General features: G+C 40.0%; 1 protein-coding gene across 1 annotated transcript; it reads left to right on the forward strand.

The window, feature by feature from the left end:
* The first annotated feature begins 15,027 nt into the window (after positions 1-15,027).
* LOC147637812 (uncharacterized) lies at positions 15,028-16,822 on the forward strand. Its single transcript, XM_086799643.1, has one exon. The coding sequence runs from the start codon at positions 15,081-15,083 to the stop codon at positions 16,452-16,454; it is 1,374 nt and encodes a 457-aa protein (XP_086655769.1). The 5' UTR covers positions 15,028-15,080; the 3' UTR covers positions 16,455-16,822.
* Positions 16,823-17,799: the final 977 nt, after the last annotated feature.

Consider the following 17,799-nt stretch of genomic DNA (forward strand, 5'->3'; position numbering starts at 1 on the left):
TGTGTTAGTCACTTTATCTTCTTTGTAGGCCTCTTTTGTTGTGTTAATCACTTTATCTTCTTTGTAGACCTCTTTTGTTGTGTGAAGAAGAAGAAGAATTTTTAGCCTCACCTTGTGTGTTCTCTTCTAGGGTTTGTGTGAGTGTGTGTATGCTTGCAAGAGCTCAAGCTCTCGTCTCCTGCATATTTTCATGGTATCAGAGCTTGGTTCATGCTAAGGGCTGAGGAGCAAGCAAGAGGCGGTACGAGGGTAAGAGCTTCATCTACTCTTCCTCCTTTATGTTGGCTACTATACCCTTGTCGGGAGCTCTTTGGGAGGCATCGACAAACAAACTCCAATTGAGGAGCTTTCTTCATGGGAGAAAAGCTACATGGAAACTATTTTGTCCATTGGACTTATTTTTGGGCCAAAAATGCGTTTTGCGTGTACGTTTAGACCTTTGTTTTTTAGTTCGCAAGCGTTCACGGGCACTGCCAGCAGGTAAGTTTCAATTCTCTGTAGAACTTTGTTTTTGGAACTGCAGGAAGGGCGATTGGTTGTGCAGACACTATGGGTACCGCAAAGAGGTCTCAAAGATTCCATTGGGTATATTTATGCAAATTGAAGTCACTGGTTGGTGACAATTTGGGTGCAGTATACTACTGCTGTGCAGAGAATACAATAGTTTGTGCAGGTCAAACAAGAGTGCTGTTTTTAGTAAATTTGTGTTGTAGACAAGATATCGAATAATGGAATAAACCAAATTGTTGTAGAGAATCTTGAGAACTTCCATGCTTGGAGGTTTTACAAATTTCCTAACGGGAAAAGGTTACTAGGACTACATTGATGAGGAGGCACTAGAGATATCGGAGATTAATTCAACTGCTCTCAAGGATTGGAATCAAGGAGCAAGGAAAGTCATGTATTGGCTTTCTATTAGTATATAGGACACCATGATTGGGCATATACAGGACGCCAAGTCACCTAAGGAGGCATGGGACACCTTGGTGAAGCTGTATGAAACCAACACCAAGGCGCGAAAGATTCAGTTGAAGAATGAGCTTCATATTGTGGAGAAGAAAAATATGTCTATGAATGATTATTCCTTGAAGATCAAGGGCATTGTGGAATCCCTTGCATCAATTGGTGTTTCTGTTGATGATGATGATAAGGTGGAAGTGTGTCTACGTGGTCTTGGGCCACAATACAAGGTGTTCAAGACGTCTATTCAAACTCGGGAGAACATTCTTAACTTCACAAATTTGGTGTCAATGCTGATCATTGACACCAAAAATTTGGGTAAAGAGAAACAATCTTCACAAAACAAAAATAGTTCAGAGCAGCAAGCCTTCTACACAAGTTCAGTTAGAGGAAGAGGTAGAGGTCGTGGACGTGGCCAAGGTGGTGGCTGAACAAGTAATCAGAATTATGGTCTCAGCAGCAAAAACAGCCCAAGATTCAACAACACACAGGTGAAAGAGGCCAGTTTAGAGGCAGGGGGAGTTAACGAGATCGTGGTAATTGGCAAAGGCAACATAAAGATACACGAGGCTGTTTTTACCGTGGTAAGCCGCCTGGACATGTGCAGGCAGATTGCTATAAGAAGTAGAGTGACATGTGAAATGGAAAAGTGCAGTAAAACAACTATGCATCCTCTAACAGAAATAATGAGGATAATGAGAGGTTATTTGTTATGCAACATGTAGTTAATGCTATGTCTAGAAATGATGTAGCAGCATGTAAGGATGATGTATGGTATGTTGATTCAGGTGCTTCGAACCACATGACAAGTCATGGTGAGTGGTTCAAAGAAATGAAGAGTCTTGAAAGACCAGGTTTTGTTGAAATAGGGGATGACACTGCTCACATCCGATTGCCCATGTTGGAGATGTGCCATTGTCTATGCAAGATGGTAAGGTGAGGTACCTTGGAGATGTACTTCATGTTCCGAACATTGCAAAGAATTTGGTTTCAGTTGGTGAGATGATTGAGCAGGGTTTGCAGGTCCGGTTTAACCCTAATGGCTATTATGTAGAAGACTTTAAAGATAAGTGTAGGTTAGTTGCAAAAGGCAACAGAGTGGGCATACTGTTTACATTGAATGTAAATATGCCTGAAGTGAGTGCTACAATGTTCTCAAATGGTTTAGGAGTTGTTGCAGATACAAACATTTGGCATAAGAGAATTGGGCATGTAAATGTGCAAAGAATAAAGTCTATGCAAACTAAAAAAATTGTGACAGGGATGCCTACGTTTAAAGTTGAAGGTATGCAGAAAGTATGTGAAGCATGTCAATTTGGAAAACAAACAAAGCATGTATTTCCACATGACAGAAATGTGAGCAAGAATGTATTAGATGTTGTGCATTCAGATGTATGGGATCCTATGAAGACTATGTCTATGGGTGGCTGCACAGGAGCAGCAGGTACTACGTAACATTCATTGATGACCACACGAGGAAAGTGTGGGTGTATTTCATGAAGGAGAAGAGTGAAGTGTTCACTCATTTTCAGAATTTCAAAGTGATGGGGCTGAAAAACAGACAGGAAAGCATGTGAAGTGCCTAAGATTAGATGAAGGGGGAGAATACTTCTCCAATGAGTTCTCTGAATTCTTGCAAAATAATGGCATTTAGAGACAATTTACATGTAGATACACTAGACTTGTTGAGCGAAAAAATAGGCACATTGTAGAGATAGCATGAGAATTGGGCAGAGAAGAATATGCTGCATAGCTATTGGGCTGAGGCTGTGTCTACAACAGTTTATATCATGAATAGGACTCCTACTGCAGCCATACATGGTGTAAGACAAGAGGAGAAATTTACTGGCAAGAAACTTGATTTGTCTCACTTGAAAATTTTTGGATGTATTACATATGTGCAAAAGGGATATAGATGCTATAATCCTGTTACACGTGAATTGAGGGGATAAGTAGGGATGTTGTATTTGATGAGATGAGTAGCTGGTATGCTGCTGAAAAAGATGCTATTGGGGTTGATGTAAGTGAAAATGTGGTTGCACATAATGCAAGTCAACAATCATAGTCATTGAGTGGACCAGGAGAGTCCTCATCCAGCAGTTCTGTTGATAGACCATGGAGTGGCAGGCTATGTCATAATACCAGTCCTGTAAATGTTGTAAGTACATCATATAAAGGCAAAGAGAAAGTGGTTGAGCCCCTTGGTATGCCTGATATTTTTGTAGGGCATTCTCTTGTTGATGTGGCTCGGAGATGAGCCTTGATGAGGAGCTTGGGATTCCAACAATGAGGACACCTGGTGTACAGAAGGCTATGGAAACCATGAATGCAAAGTTACGAAGATCTGGAAGATTTAAAAACCATGTGCAGAGGTTGACTTATGATGGTTATGTGGCACATCACTATGCTTATATAGCAAAAGTTGTGCAGGTTGTAGAACCCACATGTTTTGATGAGGCTATTGGAAATGTGTGTTGGGAGAAAGCTATGGATGAGGAGATGGATGGATTGTATGGAAATGTGTGTTGGGAGAAAGCTATGGATGAGGAGATGGATGGATTGTATGGAAATGTGTGTTGGGAGAAAGCTATGGATGAGGAGATGGATTGTATGAAAATAAGACTTGGGATTTGGTGGCATTGCCTGAAGGCAAGAAAGCTATTGGTTGTAAGTGGGTGTATAAGGTGAAACATAACAATGATGGTAGCATAAGCAAGTACAAGGCTAGATTGGTAGCCAAAGGATATACGGAGACACATGGGATTGATTATGAGGAGACATTTGCCCCGGCTACAAAGATGGAAACTGTGAGAGTTGTGATTGCGGGTGGTTGCAGCAGCTAAAGGTTGGTTTTTACATCAGATGGATGTAAAAAATGTGTTCTTGCATGGTGACTTGTAAGAAGAAGTGTATATGGATCAGCTACCTGGTTTTGAGGATATAGGTCACCCAGAGTATGTATGTAAGCTTCGTAAGGCTCTGTATGGGGGCTGAAGCAAGCTCCACGAGCATGGCATGACAAGATTACTGAGTATCTTGTTACTATTATCTTCATATGGCAAATGCAGATCACTCTTTGTATATGCGCAAGAGTGATAAGGATATTGTGATCATCACCATATATGTAGATGATCTTATTGTTGGGGGTGACAACTTGGATGAGATTGAGCATGTGAAAAGTCTTCTCAAAAGGAGGATTTGGGAGATCTGCGCTACTTTTTGGGAATTGAGGTCATTCGTACACCTGAGGATGTCATAGAGACAGTATGTATTGGACATGTTGTCCAAGGATGGGATGGTTGATTGTAAGTTAATCTCGGTGCCATTAGATCAAAATGGCAAGCTTAGTGCGGATGCAGGTTATGTGTTGGAGGATCCCACTATGTACATGAAGATTGTGGGGAGTTTGATCTATCACGATCTTAGCAGGTCATATTTGAGTTACACTGTTGGCTTAGAGAGCCGATTTATGGAGGTTCTGCGCAAACCACATCTTGACAGTGTGCGACGCACACTTTGGTATTTGAGGGCCACTGTTGATTATACATTAGGTGTATCATTGAAGCTATATGGGTACACAAACGCATATTGGGCAGGTAGCATCTCAGACAGGAGATTCACCAGTGGATTTATGTTTTCATTGGGGAGTGTTGTTGTGACATGAAGCAGCAAGAAGTAGCCCACAGTTGCCTTGTCCAGAGGCGGAGTACAAAGGAGCTGTGGTGGCAGCGTGTGAGGTAGCTTGGTTACGCAAGCTACTTTATTGTGATAATCTTAGCAGTATATAGTTGGCCAAGAACCCAGTTTTCCATGCGCGAACGAAACACATTGAGGTACATTACCACTTTATCAGGGAGAGAGTCTTGGCAGGCGACATCGACTTGGCCTATGTTAGCACACAGGATTAGGTCGTTGACATCTTCATGAAGGCCTTGCTTGGGAGCTGAGAAGCTCCGTAGATTTTTGAGATATGCTTGGAGTTCATGAGCTGGAGTTGAGCTTGAGGGAGAGTGTTGAGATGTCAAGCTCAACATGAGCTGACGTTCACGAGGCGCCTGCATGACCGCTCGATATTTACATCATTGGCGGGTTTGGTAGCTGGCACTGATATATCTTCGCCAGATTCTACAGCTGGACTATACCAACTAGTCCACACCTACCCACTCCACTTAGCGTGTTCACATTATGGACCACTTGTATATACTCTATTATGTGTGTTAGTCACTTTATCTTCTTTGTAGACCTCTTTTGTTGTGTGAAAAAGAAGAATAATTTTCAGCCTCTCACCTTGTGTGTTCTCTTTTAGGGTTTGTGTGAGTGTGTGTCTGCTTGCAAGAGCTCAAGCTCTCTTCTCCCTTGCATATTTTCAAAACTTTCTTCTGCTTCAGAGGCAATGAGTACAAGCTTACTTTTCATGTGAAGCATTCTAGTTGATGAGAATTTTGGGCCAGACATAAAATGGCAAAATTGCAAAGAAATCAATGGTCCATACTTGTATAGAGCACATGGAGATACAATATCATTTTGTGCATGAGATGATCATGGATAAAGACGTCAAGTTATCAACAATGGAAAATAGTGTTGATATCTTCACAAAGGTGCTGTTAAAGTAGCATATTCATGGACTTAGCATTGGGCCGAAGAGGTAGTTTGCTAGGTGGCCATTTAGGGGGGATTTTGGAAATCAATGATCCAACCTCGTTAATATGTTTATGTGAATGATGAGTTTCTCTATTTTGTAAGGGCCCCTTTATGAAGGAGTGGCCACTGTGTTGAGAATGCTCGAGTGCCTGAGAATGCCTAGTTTAGACACTAGACATAGGAGTAACCATTGTGCCTAAGAATGCCTAGTTTAGACACTAGACATAGGTGGTCAAATGGTTGGGGGACAACATATGTAGACTAGAGGCCATTCTAGTTGATGAGGATTTTGGGGGACATGGGAGCTTCCAAAAAAATTATTGTGTGAGAGTTGCATGTCGTAATCGCAAATAACTCGATGTTCCATGCTTGTATGAAGCACATGTTGGATATTTCGGAGTTACTCTAGAGTCTAGTGTCCTTAGTGGTGTGAACACCATCTTATTTAAGGTAAAAAAATAAAGGCCTTGGTGCCTATAAAAGCATGTACTTAGATCACTTCATTGTGATATGAGTACCATTCAAGTTGTGCAATCTCTCTATACTTAAGCTCTATTGCTTCTCCCCTTCTCTCTCTCTCTCTTACACACTCCACTATGATGCTGATATTTCATCCTTCATAGCTCCATGTGTGATCTTGTGGATGCCAACATGGCATCAGAGCTTGGATTGCCATCGCCATCATCATCATCATCCCTGTGCTACTCAAGATGCTACGTTTTGGACATCGCCCACATGAATATCACCATCATTTTGTTCTTGCGTTTTCAGATTTAAAGAATCTTTACGTTTTTAAACCTATGTGAGAGCTCCGCCCTCCCGGAGACCACCACCACGCCACGTTCAGCCGCCCCAAAGCCGGAACCCACCACGCCTTCGTCAGCGTAATTGGTGGCACCACTATGCAGACTTCCGCCACCGCCACTTGTCCACCCGCCCATCTGGTGGGTGGCGCTACAGCGGGTGCTCAGTCGCCGCTTCTCCACCTGCCCAACCGGTTGAGGCGCTTCTCCATCATGTGCATCCACTGATCTTTTGGTAAGCAATTAAATGGATCACGAGTTCTTTCAACATTTTTTTTCTTTCAAGGAGAAAGCACAAGTTTCACAAGCTTCATTCAATATTTCTAGAATCTTCGGCGATACCTCTCAGCTATGTGGTGTATTGGTCATAGAAGAGGATATATTGTATGCCTGAGCTGCTGTGTTTCACTCTACCTTGTTTGGTGTAATAGAAAGTTTGCTACACAACCATGGCATTCACAAAGGCCAAGAAAGCTATTTGGTCTTAGCTATTGGAAGCACCACATGGGCTACATCATGTGCTTCTTTCATGGAGCCAGTATTGATGCCTATTTCAAGGCATATGTGTTCTACATCAACATTTACTTCTTCATCGAACACATCCACTTCCAGGTACTCTGCCCTGGCCCATGAGCCTAAAAAGATGACCCAAGCATCCATTGCTTGGAAACGATGTCGAAAGAGGATGCCTGCTCTTCAACAACATATGTATTTTCATCTCTCCATGATCTCCTATTTCCTATTTTGTATGTGCAGGGTTTTCTGCCCGAGTAGTCTCCCAAAATCTGAGTTATTTATTTTTGGATCCTTTTGGATTTTGTAAGGCCTTGTTTCTATAAAAGGCTCCTCTCCATATCATACCCTTTTTGCCCAGCTTTAGGCGAGTGGGGTTGTTTTGGTATGCCAATATAGGCTATCACCCGAGACAGGACCTGACATCTGAGTCTTTGGCCAAGACCATGCCTGTTAAGCCTCTGAGCCATGCTTGTTGTGTCTCTAAGCCTTTCGTGCCACAGTCATTGGCCTCCGAGTCATGCTTATCGGCCTCTGGGTATGAAGCAAGGAACATGTCTTGTGTCTTGTGTTGGTGTATGGGACTCTTGAAGGTAATGCATACAACTCCACCATCCGTTCAAAGGGGGGTTTGTTGGATATTTCGTGGTGTCCGGTGTCCTTAGTGGTGTGAACACCCTCTTATTTAGGGTCAAAAGATAAAGGCCTTAGTGTGTATAAAAGCGTGTACTTGGGTCCTTTATTCTCATATGAGTACCATTCAAGCTGTGCAATTTCTCTCTCTCTCTCTCTCTCTCTCTCTCTCTCTCTCTCTCTCTCTCTCTCTCTCTCTCTTTTACACACTCCACTATGATGATATTTCATCCTCCATAGCTCCATGTGTGATCTTGTGGATGGCACATGGAGATACAATATCACTTTATGTGTGAGCTGATAATGAATAAAGAGGTCAAGCTATCGACAATGGAAAATTGTCGATAACAAGGTCAAGCTATTAACAATGGAAAATTTTGTGGATATCTTCACAAAGGCACTGTATTCATGGACTTAGCATTGGGCCAAAGAGGTAGATTGTTGAGTGGACATTTAGGGGGGATTTTGGAAATCAATGATCCAACCTCATCATTATGTCTATGAAAATAATGGGTTTTGTAAGGTCCCCTTTATGAAGGAGTAGCCATTGTGTTGAGAATGCTCGAGCACCTGAGAATGCCTAGTTTAGACATTGGCCATAGGTGGTCAAATGCCTAGGAGATAGCTTATGTAGACTCAGGGTCATGCCAAGTATGATGCATGCAAGTAGAGGTTGGTAGGCCGTGCTCTAAGGTAGAAGGATATCTTCTTGAGTCACCTCGTCTTGAGTTGCTCAGATGGTCTTGGAAGCTACACCAACACCTTTGGTCTCGTGTTTAGTCTAATATAGTCCCAATTGGGTGAAGTGGTTAGTTTAGTCCATTTGGATGAGTCTTAGGATGGCCAACCTACAATATGACCAACCTTGGTTTTCTTTTGAGCACATAACCTTTAAAAAGAATCAAAAAGTTTAAAATCTAAGTCGCGTTAGTTAAAAAAGTTATAGTTGAATTCCTTGCAAGTAACTAAGAGAACCTATAAAGTTATCGAGTATAAGTTCTTATATCTTGTGAGCACATAACTTTTTACAAAAAAAATAAAAAAATAAAAAAATAATAATAGATAATATAGTAAATATGATTACTATTATCTTATTATATTATAATCTACTGCATTAGGACACCATCCCATTCATGTGCCACAAGTTTTTCACCCATGTTTTTGTTTTAAATAAAAATAAGAATATTTATCATGTGGTCTATGGGTAGGATCTTTAAATAAGAATATTTATCGCATGGTCTATGGGTAGGATCTTTGCACATGTGCATAATTTAGAAATGAGACACTTGTACCATTTTAAAATTCAAAACTTGGAAACCTATCTTTGTCTTTCTTAAAGTGCCTATGTGTGTTTTGTCTAAAGAATAAAGAGGTAGTAGCCTTTAAATTAGATTGTTCTTTAAAAAAAATCAAAACATGTATCGAGTCTTTGTTGAAGTGTTTATGTGAGTTTTGTCTATAAAGTGAAAGGCCTTAATCATATATTTAATATAGATAGTTATTTTGTAGAACACAAGTTTCTCAGGGGGTGCACTACTAAGGAGCTCTATGTATCACGTGTGTTCAAGGAGTATTTAAAAACCCCCTTACCTGTGAATTTTTCATGAATAAAATGACCCCTTTTTCTTTATGGACTTACGGGTTTTTTTTCAAATTTGATTTAAAAAACCCCTTCTGTAAATGTATTTCTGTAAATTTATCTTAAAAGTTTGGACTTAAAAACCCCTTCATTTGAACTCACACATGCTATACTTACATATTTTTAGGTGAACCCACCGAGACAAGTTTTGTCTAGAAAGTGAATAGGAAAGGCCTTAATCATATGTTTAATATAGATACTTATTTACTGGTAGAACACTTGTAAGGTGACATAAACATATCACAAGACAATCTACTTTTTAATAATATATTATTTTTTATTAAAATATTATACTTTAGAGTTTTATATAGCTCAAAAATATCTTTCTTACTACTTTTCTTTTCTTCAATGAGTGTTGACTTTTCAATGAAGCTTCAAAAGTGTTCTAAATTTTCAACACGTGATTCAAGTGCTTAAAGTGTTCTAAGTTTTCAACACACATTTAAAGTGGCATATTTCTCCTTCAATTAAAAAACATTATATGTAAATTGATGTTCTTCTCTATCTTAATTTCCAAGGTTTCAATACCGTTCAATGCAAGAAAAAACAAGTAGACCAAGAAGTCTTTCCAAATTATAATGCCTTATAGTATTTAAAATGTTGAATAGAGCAAGGCACGATAAGCATGAAAACAAAACTTTATAGGAATTAAATATCCTTGAGGACAAAGATAAGGGTTAAGGAGTGATTAACAATGGGATTAAGAGAATTAATCTTTATTTAAGCTAGACAAGGGAATACATAAAGGTAATATTGATATAGTGTCTTAGATAAAGTACATATAGCCTTTATTTTTGTATAAAAAATGTTTATTTTAACTAAAGAAATCTTTGAACATTAGCTCTTTTCAAGAGTAACATATAATGAGTTTTGACCATGCCCCCACATACATGTGGAGTGAGAAATGCACATACAAACAAAAGAGTTGATATGTGTTATTTTTTTGACTTCTTATCTAGTATCTTATGGTGGAGCAATAAATGGAGATTTGATTGACACATCAATAAAAGCTTCATCCAAGTAGACTCTCATCATCGCATCATTGAGTTCGTTTATTGAATAAAGATCACATCCTAACCATATTTATTGAATTATGAATAGACCTTATGTAGGGATATGGTTCTTTCCATTTACAATTTTTTCTTTTTTGTTTGCAAGTGGGAAATGTCGTATCAAGAGTCATACTCAACTGTGGGGTACCTCAACTTGGAAGGGTATCAACATTTTGTTTTCTAATAGAGACTTATTGCTTTATACTCAAGTGGAAATCATTTATGTTTATTAAATGACATATACTTCACTAGTTTATCTCTCTTAACAAGAATTAAGAGAGATAAAACATAAGATATGTTAAGAGGGGGATGACATAAGGTGGTTTTTGGAGTAAAGGTAATGCTTGCTTTTACAATACAACATGACATGCTTCTAAACTCTAGAATATATAAATAGCACTTTTATTAAAGGAAATATGCTTCACTAGTTTATCTCTCTTAACAAAAATTAAGAGATAAAACATAAGATATGTTAAGAGGGGCATGTCATAAGGTGGTTTTTGTGAGTAAAGGTAATGCTTGCTTTTACAATACAACATGACATGCTTCTAAACTCTAGAACATATAAAAATTAAGAGATAAAACATAAGATCTCTCTTAACAAAAATTAAGAGATAAAACATAAGATATGTTAAGAGGGGCATGTCATAAGGTGGTTTTTGTGAGTAAAGGTAATGCTTGCTTTTACAATACAACATGACATGCTTCTAAACTCTAGAACATATAAATAGCACTTTTAGTGGATCAAATAAATTTTTTAGCTATACTAGCTAGATTATCTATCCATTCTTGTAAGGTATAATGGATGAGTACTCGTGGGTCATCTCCCTTATCTATCACAATATGACATTTTTCCATGTGGATAGTGGGTCATCTCCCTTATCTACTATCATCATATGACATTTTCCTATTTCCCATTGTAGTATTCCTCTCTCTCTCTCTCTCTCTCTCTCTCCCTCTCTTCTTGCTTCTTACATGATTGTGAGCTTGAGTGTGGTTGCAAAGGAAGATGAAGTATACTTTTTGCATGATTGGTAGATGAAGTGTGCTTTTTGCATGATTGTGAGGTGGAGTGTGATTGTAAAGGGACATGGAGTTGTGCTAAATAAGAAGTGAGAATTCGTGGTCTCAAATGAAAGGGAAAGGTTCATGAGGCAAATAGTGGTTGATGGCCTCTTCAATGGAATTTACCATTCCTTAACCATCATGCTTAGAATGTCAAGTGCACATATGTAGTTGTAAAGTGCCTTCGCTCATAGTAGAGGTACAAGCATTCAATGTTATTTAAATGGTGCTTTGCATGAGAAAACTATTGGGTCACATCCATGTCATCACTTAAGACATTAAAGGAAGCAATAAAATATGGGAATGATAATAACAAGACTATAAGCTAGTAATGGGACAAAAAGCCAGTCAATGGGCAAAAATAGAGCACACCAACTACTATTTAGTAGTTGATTTTTCCCCAAACCTCCAATGTCCCCTTCTTCTTCTTCTTCTTCTTCTTCTCCCTCCCTCCCTCCATCCCTCCCTCCCTCCCCCCCCCCCCCTCTCTCTCTCTCTCTCTCTCTCTCTCTCTCTCTCTCACACACACACACACACACACACACACACATTAATCCAAGGGGGATTAATAATGTGTGTGTGTGTGTGTGTGTGTGTGAGCGTGTGTGCTATATGATTCTTAATACATTTACTTACAACAAAGTAAGAGCACATACCATTGCATGCGATGCTCTAATCAATGCCCACCACTGCTTATAATCATGTTCACACTTGATTTCATGTTAGCATTGCTTTGAAATGAGAACTTAGAGTAATGATTGACATTGCAACACCTCAATTTTCTCAACTTGGTAAGAAGGAAAAGAAGCATGTAGGAATGTGAACTGTAAAAAGGAATAATTATTTTGGCTACAAGATTACTTTTACAAATGTAAAAGTTATTTAAGAACAAGAGTAAACGTAACATCCCTCCCACATGACAAGAATAAAGTGTTATAAGAAATGCACAAGTAAAGGCCCTTCAAAATGTCATAAGAAATGCACAAGTAAAGGCCCTTCAAAATGTCATAAGGAAAAAGATGTTAACATCCCTCAAGTCCAATTACTTTATAGATCTCATTGGACCTAATAACCAGAAAGTATTATAATACTAGTGCTATTTTCCCACAGTATTAAATTCTTAAATAATATATTGACCTCACAAGTCAATAAAAAAATGTGTCATACACCCCAAGTCCAGTCACCTTATAGATCTCATTAGGACTAATGACCGAAAGTGTTAAAATAATAGCTCTTTAACATAATGTCTATAAGAGGGTGGTCAAGAAACTTTCCCACCTTATTTGTTTCTCTAATAACATGTCAATACTTCAACATAGTGTATAGGAAGGTGGTCAAGTAACTTTTCCAACTTACTTGTTTCTCCAATAATATCTACATACTATTCTTGTTGGTGAGGGAAATCCCTCGAAGTGGTGGTGCTTTTTGTGGCTTCCCGTTTTGAGCCATGCTTCTGCTCTTATAACACTAGTAGAAAATTACAAAAATCGGTGCCTACAAGTGGAGATGTTCTAATTGCTCTCGGTCATCAACAATTGGATGTACAAGGAATAAAGTCTTGAAGCAAATCATCCACCGGTTGAGGAGATCCAACGTTTCAGTAGTTTTTAGCCCACTATTAATCACTTTGAAATTTTTTTGGGTTTCATGCTTCAAATCACATGTTTATGAGTTGTTGTAACTCTAATTTGCACCATTTCTCAGAACCCATCTTATTTGGTGTATGATTCTCGTCCTTCAAATCACACTAGTTTTTTGTCTATCTTTTTAAGAGGGAGATATGCACTAATCATCGTTAAGGTGTGCCATAAACTTTAACTTCTTTTGTAAGGGAATAGACAATACCACTGAAGCTAATCTCACCTTCCCACATTTAAAAAATGCATCTTATTCCATGAGTTTGGATAGATTTAATGGCAATGATTTCCACACTTGGAAAATGAAGGTCAAGTATCATCTCATACTCCTGAAGGTCAAGTATCATCTCATACTCCTGAGAGGGAAAGTCTTTGGATTGTGGAAAAGTCAATGGGAAGGAGAGAAAGCCTTCTACCAGAGATGCTAAGGATCATCAAGGATGATAAAGCACATTGGCACTTAATGACTATATCTATATCTCTGTCATCTGACCATTGAGCATAGGAGTGTCTCACACCAACTTTGTGAAGCATTATCTAACACAAAAGAAGACACTTCCTTTTACAAATCCTAAAATAATATTTATGTTAGAGGAGGAGTTAGTGCAATCACTTAAATATAGCGTAAGGCTTACATTTTCAAATAGTTTTTATGTTGGTAGGAGGAGTTAGTGCAATCACTTTAAATATAGCGTAAGGCTTACATTTTCAAATAGTATTCATGTTGGTAGGAGGAGTTAGTGTAATCACTTTAAATGTAGAGTAATGCTTGCATTTTCAAATAGTATTTATGTTGGTAGGAGGAGTTAGTGCAATCACTTTAAATATAGTGTAAGCTTTGTTATTTTTAAATGTGCTAAATTGTGTCTTAAGGACTATTTATCATTTGTTGATGATTTTGGGATTGTTTAAATTAGAGTGTATTGGGTAGAGCTCATAGCATTTAGAAATCAATAAGGATGGAAAATGTGTTTAGATCAATTTTCCCTTTCCAGGAGATGGAATTATTATAGTAACAAAACGTTATAATCCTCATGTGCCCATAAGGAGATTTCAAGAGGTGAGAGAGTACTTAGAGCTTCTTGAAGACTACTTCTTGCATGGTTGCTAGCTTTTTTCAAAATTTAAACCAACTACCTTTTGTAAGCTTTGTCATATTCTAATCTTTTCCTATCAAATTTACTATAATGTCTCACAAGAAATATTATAGTAGCTAACATTGAAATTCATCGTGCCTCTTTCGATGGGTAAGGGCACTAAGCTTTACAACACCTTTGGGCTTGGTAGAGCCAAGCTTGTGGAAAAAACGTCCTCAATTGAAGTGTTGTGACCCAAGCTTGTGGAAAAAACGTCCTCAATTGAAGTGTTGTGACCCAAGCTTGCTACCATTAGGTATTTCAACCATCATAAATACCCAACAATTTATATGGGCCATAAGAAAAACAAAATCTTGAAGAAAGGTTGAAACTTTGTGGGTGTCCCATCATTTTGAAATATGAACCTTATTAACTTTCTAGGTTGAACTTTGACTCATTGGGAATGGGGAAACTGAAGGTTGCTTTTAGGGCGGACGAGTGTTTCAAGATTTCATCTCATTTCTTTTCTTCTTCTCTATAGCTCTATATCTCTATTCCCTATATATTATCTTAAGGAAGAGTTTCACAAAGCTGCCACGTGGCACGAATTTGGTGATTCTGGAAGAGGAAGTTCGAGGAGGTTGGGGTGGAATTTGAATTTTGGAGGTTGGAGACGTGTGGAGCACTATAAAGATGAAAATGCGGAAAAAAAGAATCAAGCGTGGGGAAAATTTAAAGATTGAAAAGACACAACGTACAAGAAGTTGATGGAAAACATTTTACAAATGGGTTAATAATAAGGGGAGAGGGGCATGCATGAAAAATTAAAATGGCATGCATACACTTTGTGGGAGAAAAACATGTGGTGTTGCACAAGGTCAACCAAATGACGTCAGCGATTATCTGGCAGTTGGTGGTCACCGGTCCACCGTCCTAGTCCACTTTAGATGGCCTAAGGTCAAGACCTTTCCCTTATAAAGGAGAGTTTCACACACAGACCCTTGTCCTCTCTCTCTCGCTCTCTCTCTCTCTCTGTGTCTTTGCCTCTGTGACTATCGGATATGGATTTCTCCCCCTCCTCTCCCACCTCCCCTCTCGCCCTCCTTTCCCCCTCTGATGAGTCCTCCTCCTCTTCCTCCTCTTCATCAATTGCCTCCGCCTCTGCTACCTGTTCCAGCTCTGCTTTTTTCTCTTCTTCTCATACTGCCCCGGGTGCTCTCTCGACCACCCCCCGTGCTCGCAAACGTCTCCGCGGCGTCGATATCATCAGAAACCTCAAGCAGAAGAAGGTTGGGAGCTCCATCTTGCATAAAATGGGCCAGGTTGTGAGGGAGGAGGCCCTGGCCGGTAACCCTGAGGCGCTTTCCTTCTGTGGCCAGCTATGGAACAACACCAAGCAGCAGCAGCAGCAGCAGCAGCAGCAGCAGGAGATAGAGGCATCAGAAGCATCGCGAGAAGAAGAGTATGTGGAGTCGGGGTGGGAAGGTTTCCCCGAGGGGTTAGGCCATGCCATTCTGAGAACCAAGCTGTTTGGCGAAACCCTAGAAATTTTAGCAGACAACAACCAACAAGGTCTAACCCTAGAAATGGAGGAAAACCGGGGCCAGCAAGCTTCAACCCAGCAGCACACAGGCAGTGGTTGTCGCAGAATCAGGCCCCTGGCCCGCCTCTCTTTTGCTCGAGTTGACGCTGCACAGGCTTGTCTGCAGAACTCTCCCAAGCTTTCTAGCCCATGGAAATTGCCCTGCTCTGAAGCTACCCCGACCTCTTTGAGGTCATGCTTCTCTGACCCCAGCTCTGGCTTCCCATTAAATGAGAACGATTCAGATGACATGGTGTTGTACGGCATGCTCAAAGAAGCAAGCAAGACAGGGTGGCTTCCACAGACTCCCGGTCACAGTGATGGCCAAACCCTAGCCATCGCAGATTCAAAGCAAACAGTTGCCATGGATGTACCAAAGCAAGCTTCCACCTTGAAGCTTACCCCTTTTAGCTCATTAGATGCCATGCCAGAGCTTTCCGAGACATCTGGAAAGAAGCATTTTCGTGGGGTAAGGCGTCGACCTTGGGGCAAGTATGCGGCTGAAATCAGAGACTCGGCGAGGCAAGGAGCTAGAGTGTGGCTAGGGACCTTTGACACTGCTGAGGAAGCTGCCATGGCCTATGACAAGGCAGCCCTTAAGATGAGAGGGGCGAGAGCTCTGCTCAACTTTGCCATTGAGATTGTGGCGCCTTTGTTAGAGAAAGAAGATGAAGCAAGGAAGAAGAAGAGTCCAGGAAGGACAGATGACACCGCAGAGGGCCATTGTAGTAGAAGGAAAACACAGCAAGAGTCATCATCTTTCCCATCGAGCATCATTAGCTTTGTGGGAGAAGAGGTTAGGCTAGAAGAGCTGGATGATGTCTTTTCTCTACAAGAACTGCTCCCATGTTAAGTTTTGTGCGGATTCTCAGTGTGTAATGTACCTCAGACAAGACTGCTACTTGTCTATGGGATGGCACACAGATGTGCATAAGCTTTTACTCGTTCTTTTTTTTTTTGAGGGGGGGGGGGGGGGGGATGGTTTTTCACCCCCATCACTTTTCATTCAACACATCACACCCGGCCGTAGTGATGCTTTTACTGTTTTAGAAAAGCTTGAGATTCCACATTGAGATTTTTGCTACTCTCATGTAAAATAATCCTCGGGATAGTCCATGTTGAGGTTTTTGCTACCCTCATGTTATATACTTCTCAGGGTGCCATAAGAGCTAGTGGATGCATCGCTCATGTAAACATACTAATAAGAACGTCTTGATTGCACATCTTGTGTACTTAAAATTCTTACTGTGTAGGCAAAAAGGTTATTCTTGCTTACATTAAAACCAAAGAATGTTACAAGTAGTATGCCAAAGACCATGTACATGAAACATCGGTGGCATACCTAACAATCTTCACAGAAAGGTATCATCAGTATCACCAGCTGCCACTGCTCCCTTTGGAACTTGGCAGCCTTGTATACAAAACGATAAGAGTACACTTGCACAGGATCTTCCCTTTCTGGGTGAATATGGGAAGATCATTGCGTTGCTCATTTAGATCAAAATCAGAGAAGATTACAAATGGTACACACAAGCACATGCAGCATTCGTTGGTTTTGCTTATATTAAAACCAGAGAAGATTACAAATAGTAGATGCATGCCAAACAGCCCTCGTAGCATCCATTGCATTCCTTGCCTTGGGCTTCCCAGTATGAAGCATTCTCAACAATGGTACTTCCAAAGTTGTTCACAACCTATTACTATTATAATCGTACATGTACAACCATTTTCAAAGCTGCCTAGCCATACAATGTGTAGCTCTCTCTCTCTCTCTCTCTCTCTCTCTCTCTCTATAGTAGTGTCCTTAATACAATGTTCTTCTCTAGTAATGTCTTAATAGTGATGTTATGTGCAAAGAACATAAAATGAAGCGCATTTATATCTTTCATGAACTAGCCCTACACATTACCAAACCACTTGGTCCAGGTGGTTTATATATATCCCAAGCCATGTATGCTTTTAGCAACTTTCTCACCATTGTCAAAGATGTGGACATAAGCATAATGACCGTTTGAAAATGTGGCGGTGTGCCAGCGGCCACTTGCCCGAGTGGCTTAGCTCATCACGACCCACCCCAACCAAGAGTTGTGGGTTCGAGCTGTGACACTGTGGGGTTGTGTGTGTGCGTGGTGTAGCTTGCAACACGGCTACATTCCCTCCAGAATTTCGAGAAAAAAAAAACAACGTTCATTAGAGAA

Source organism: Cibotium barometz, chromosome 6, assembly GCF_041138505.1.
Source record: "Cibotium barometz isolate CiBa-2024 chromosome 6, ASM4113850v1, whole genome shotgun sequence".
In the NCBI taxonomy this organism is placed as follows: domain Eukaryota; kingdom Viridiplantae; phylum Streptophyta; class Polypodiopsida; order Cyatheales; family Cibotiaceae; genus Cibotium; species Cibotium barometz.

Coding starts and splice junctions, on each gene's coding strand:
- LOC147637812 (XM_086799643.1), top strand. CDS start 15,081: ATGGATTTCTCCCCCTCCTCTCCCACCTCCCCTCTCGCCCTCCTTTCC.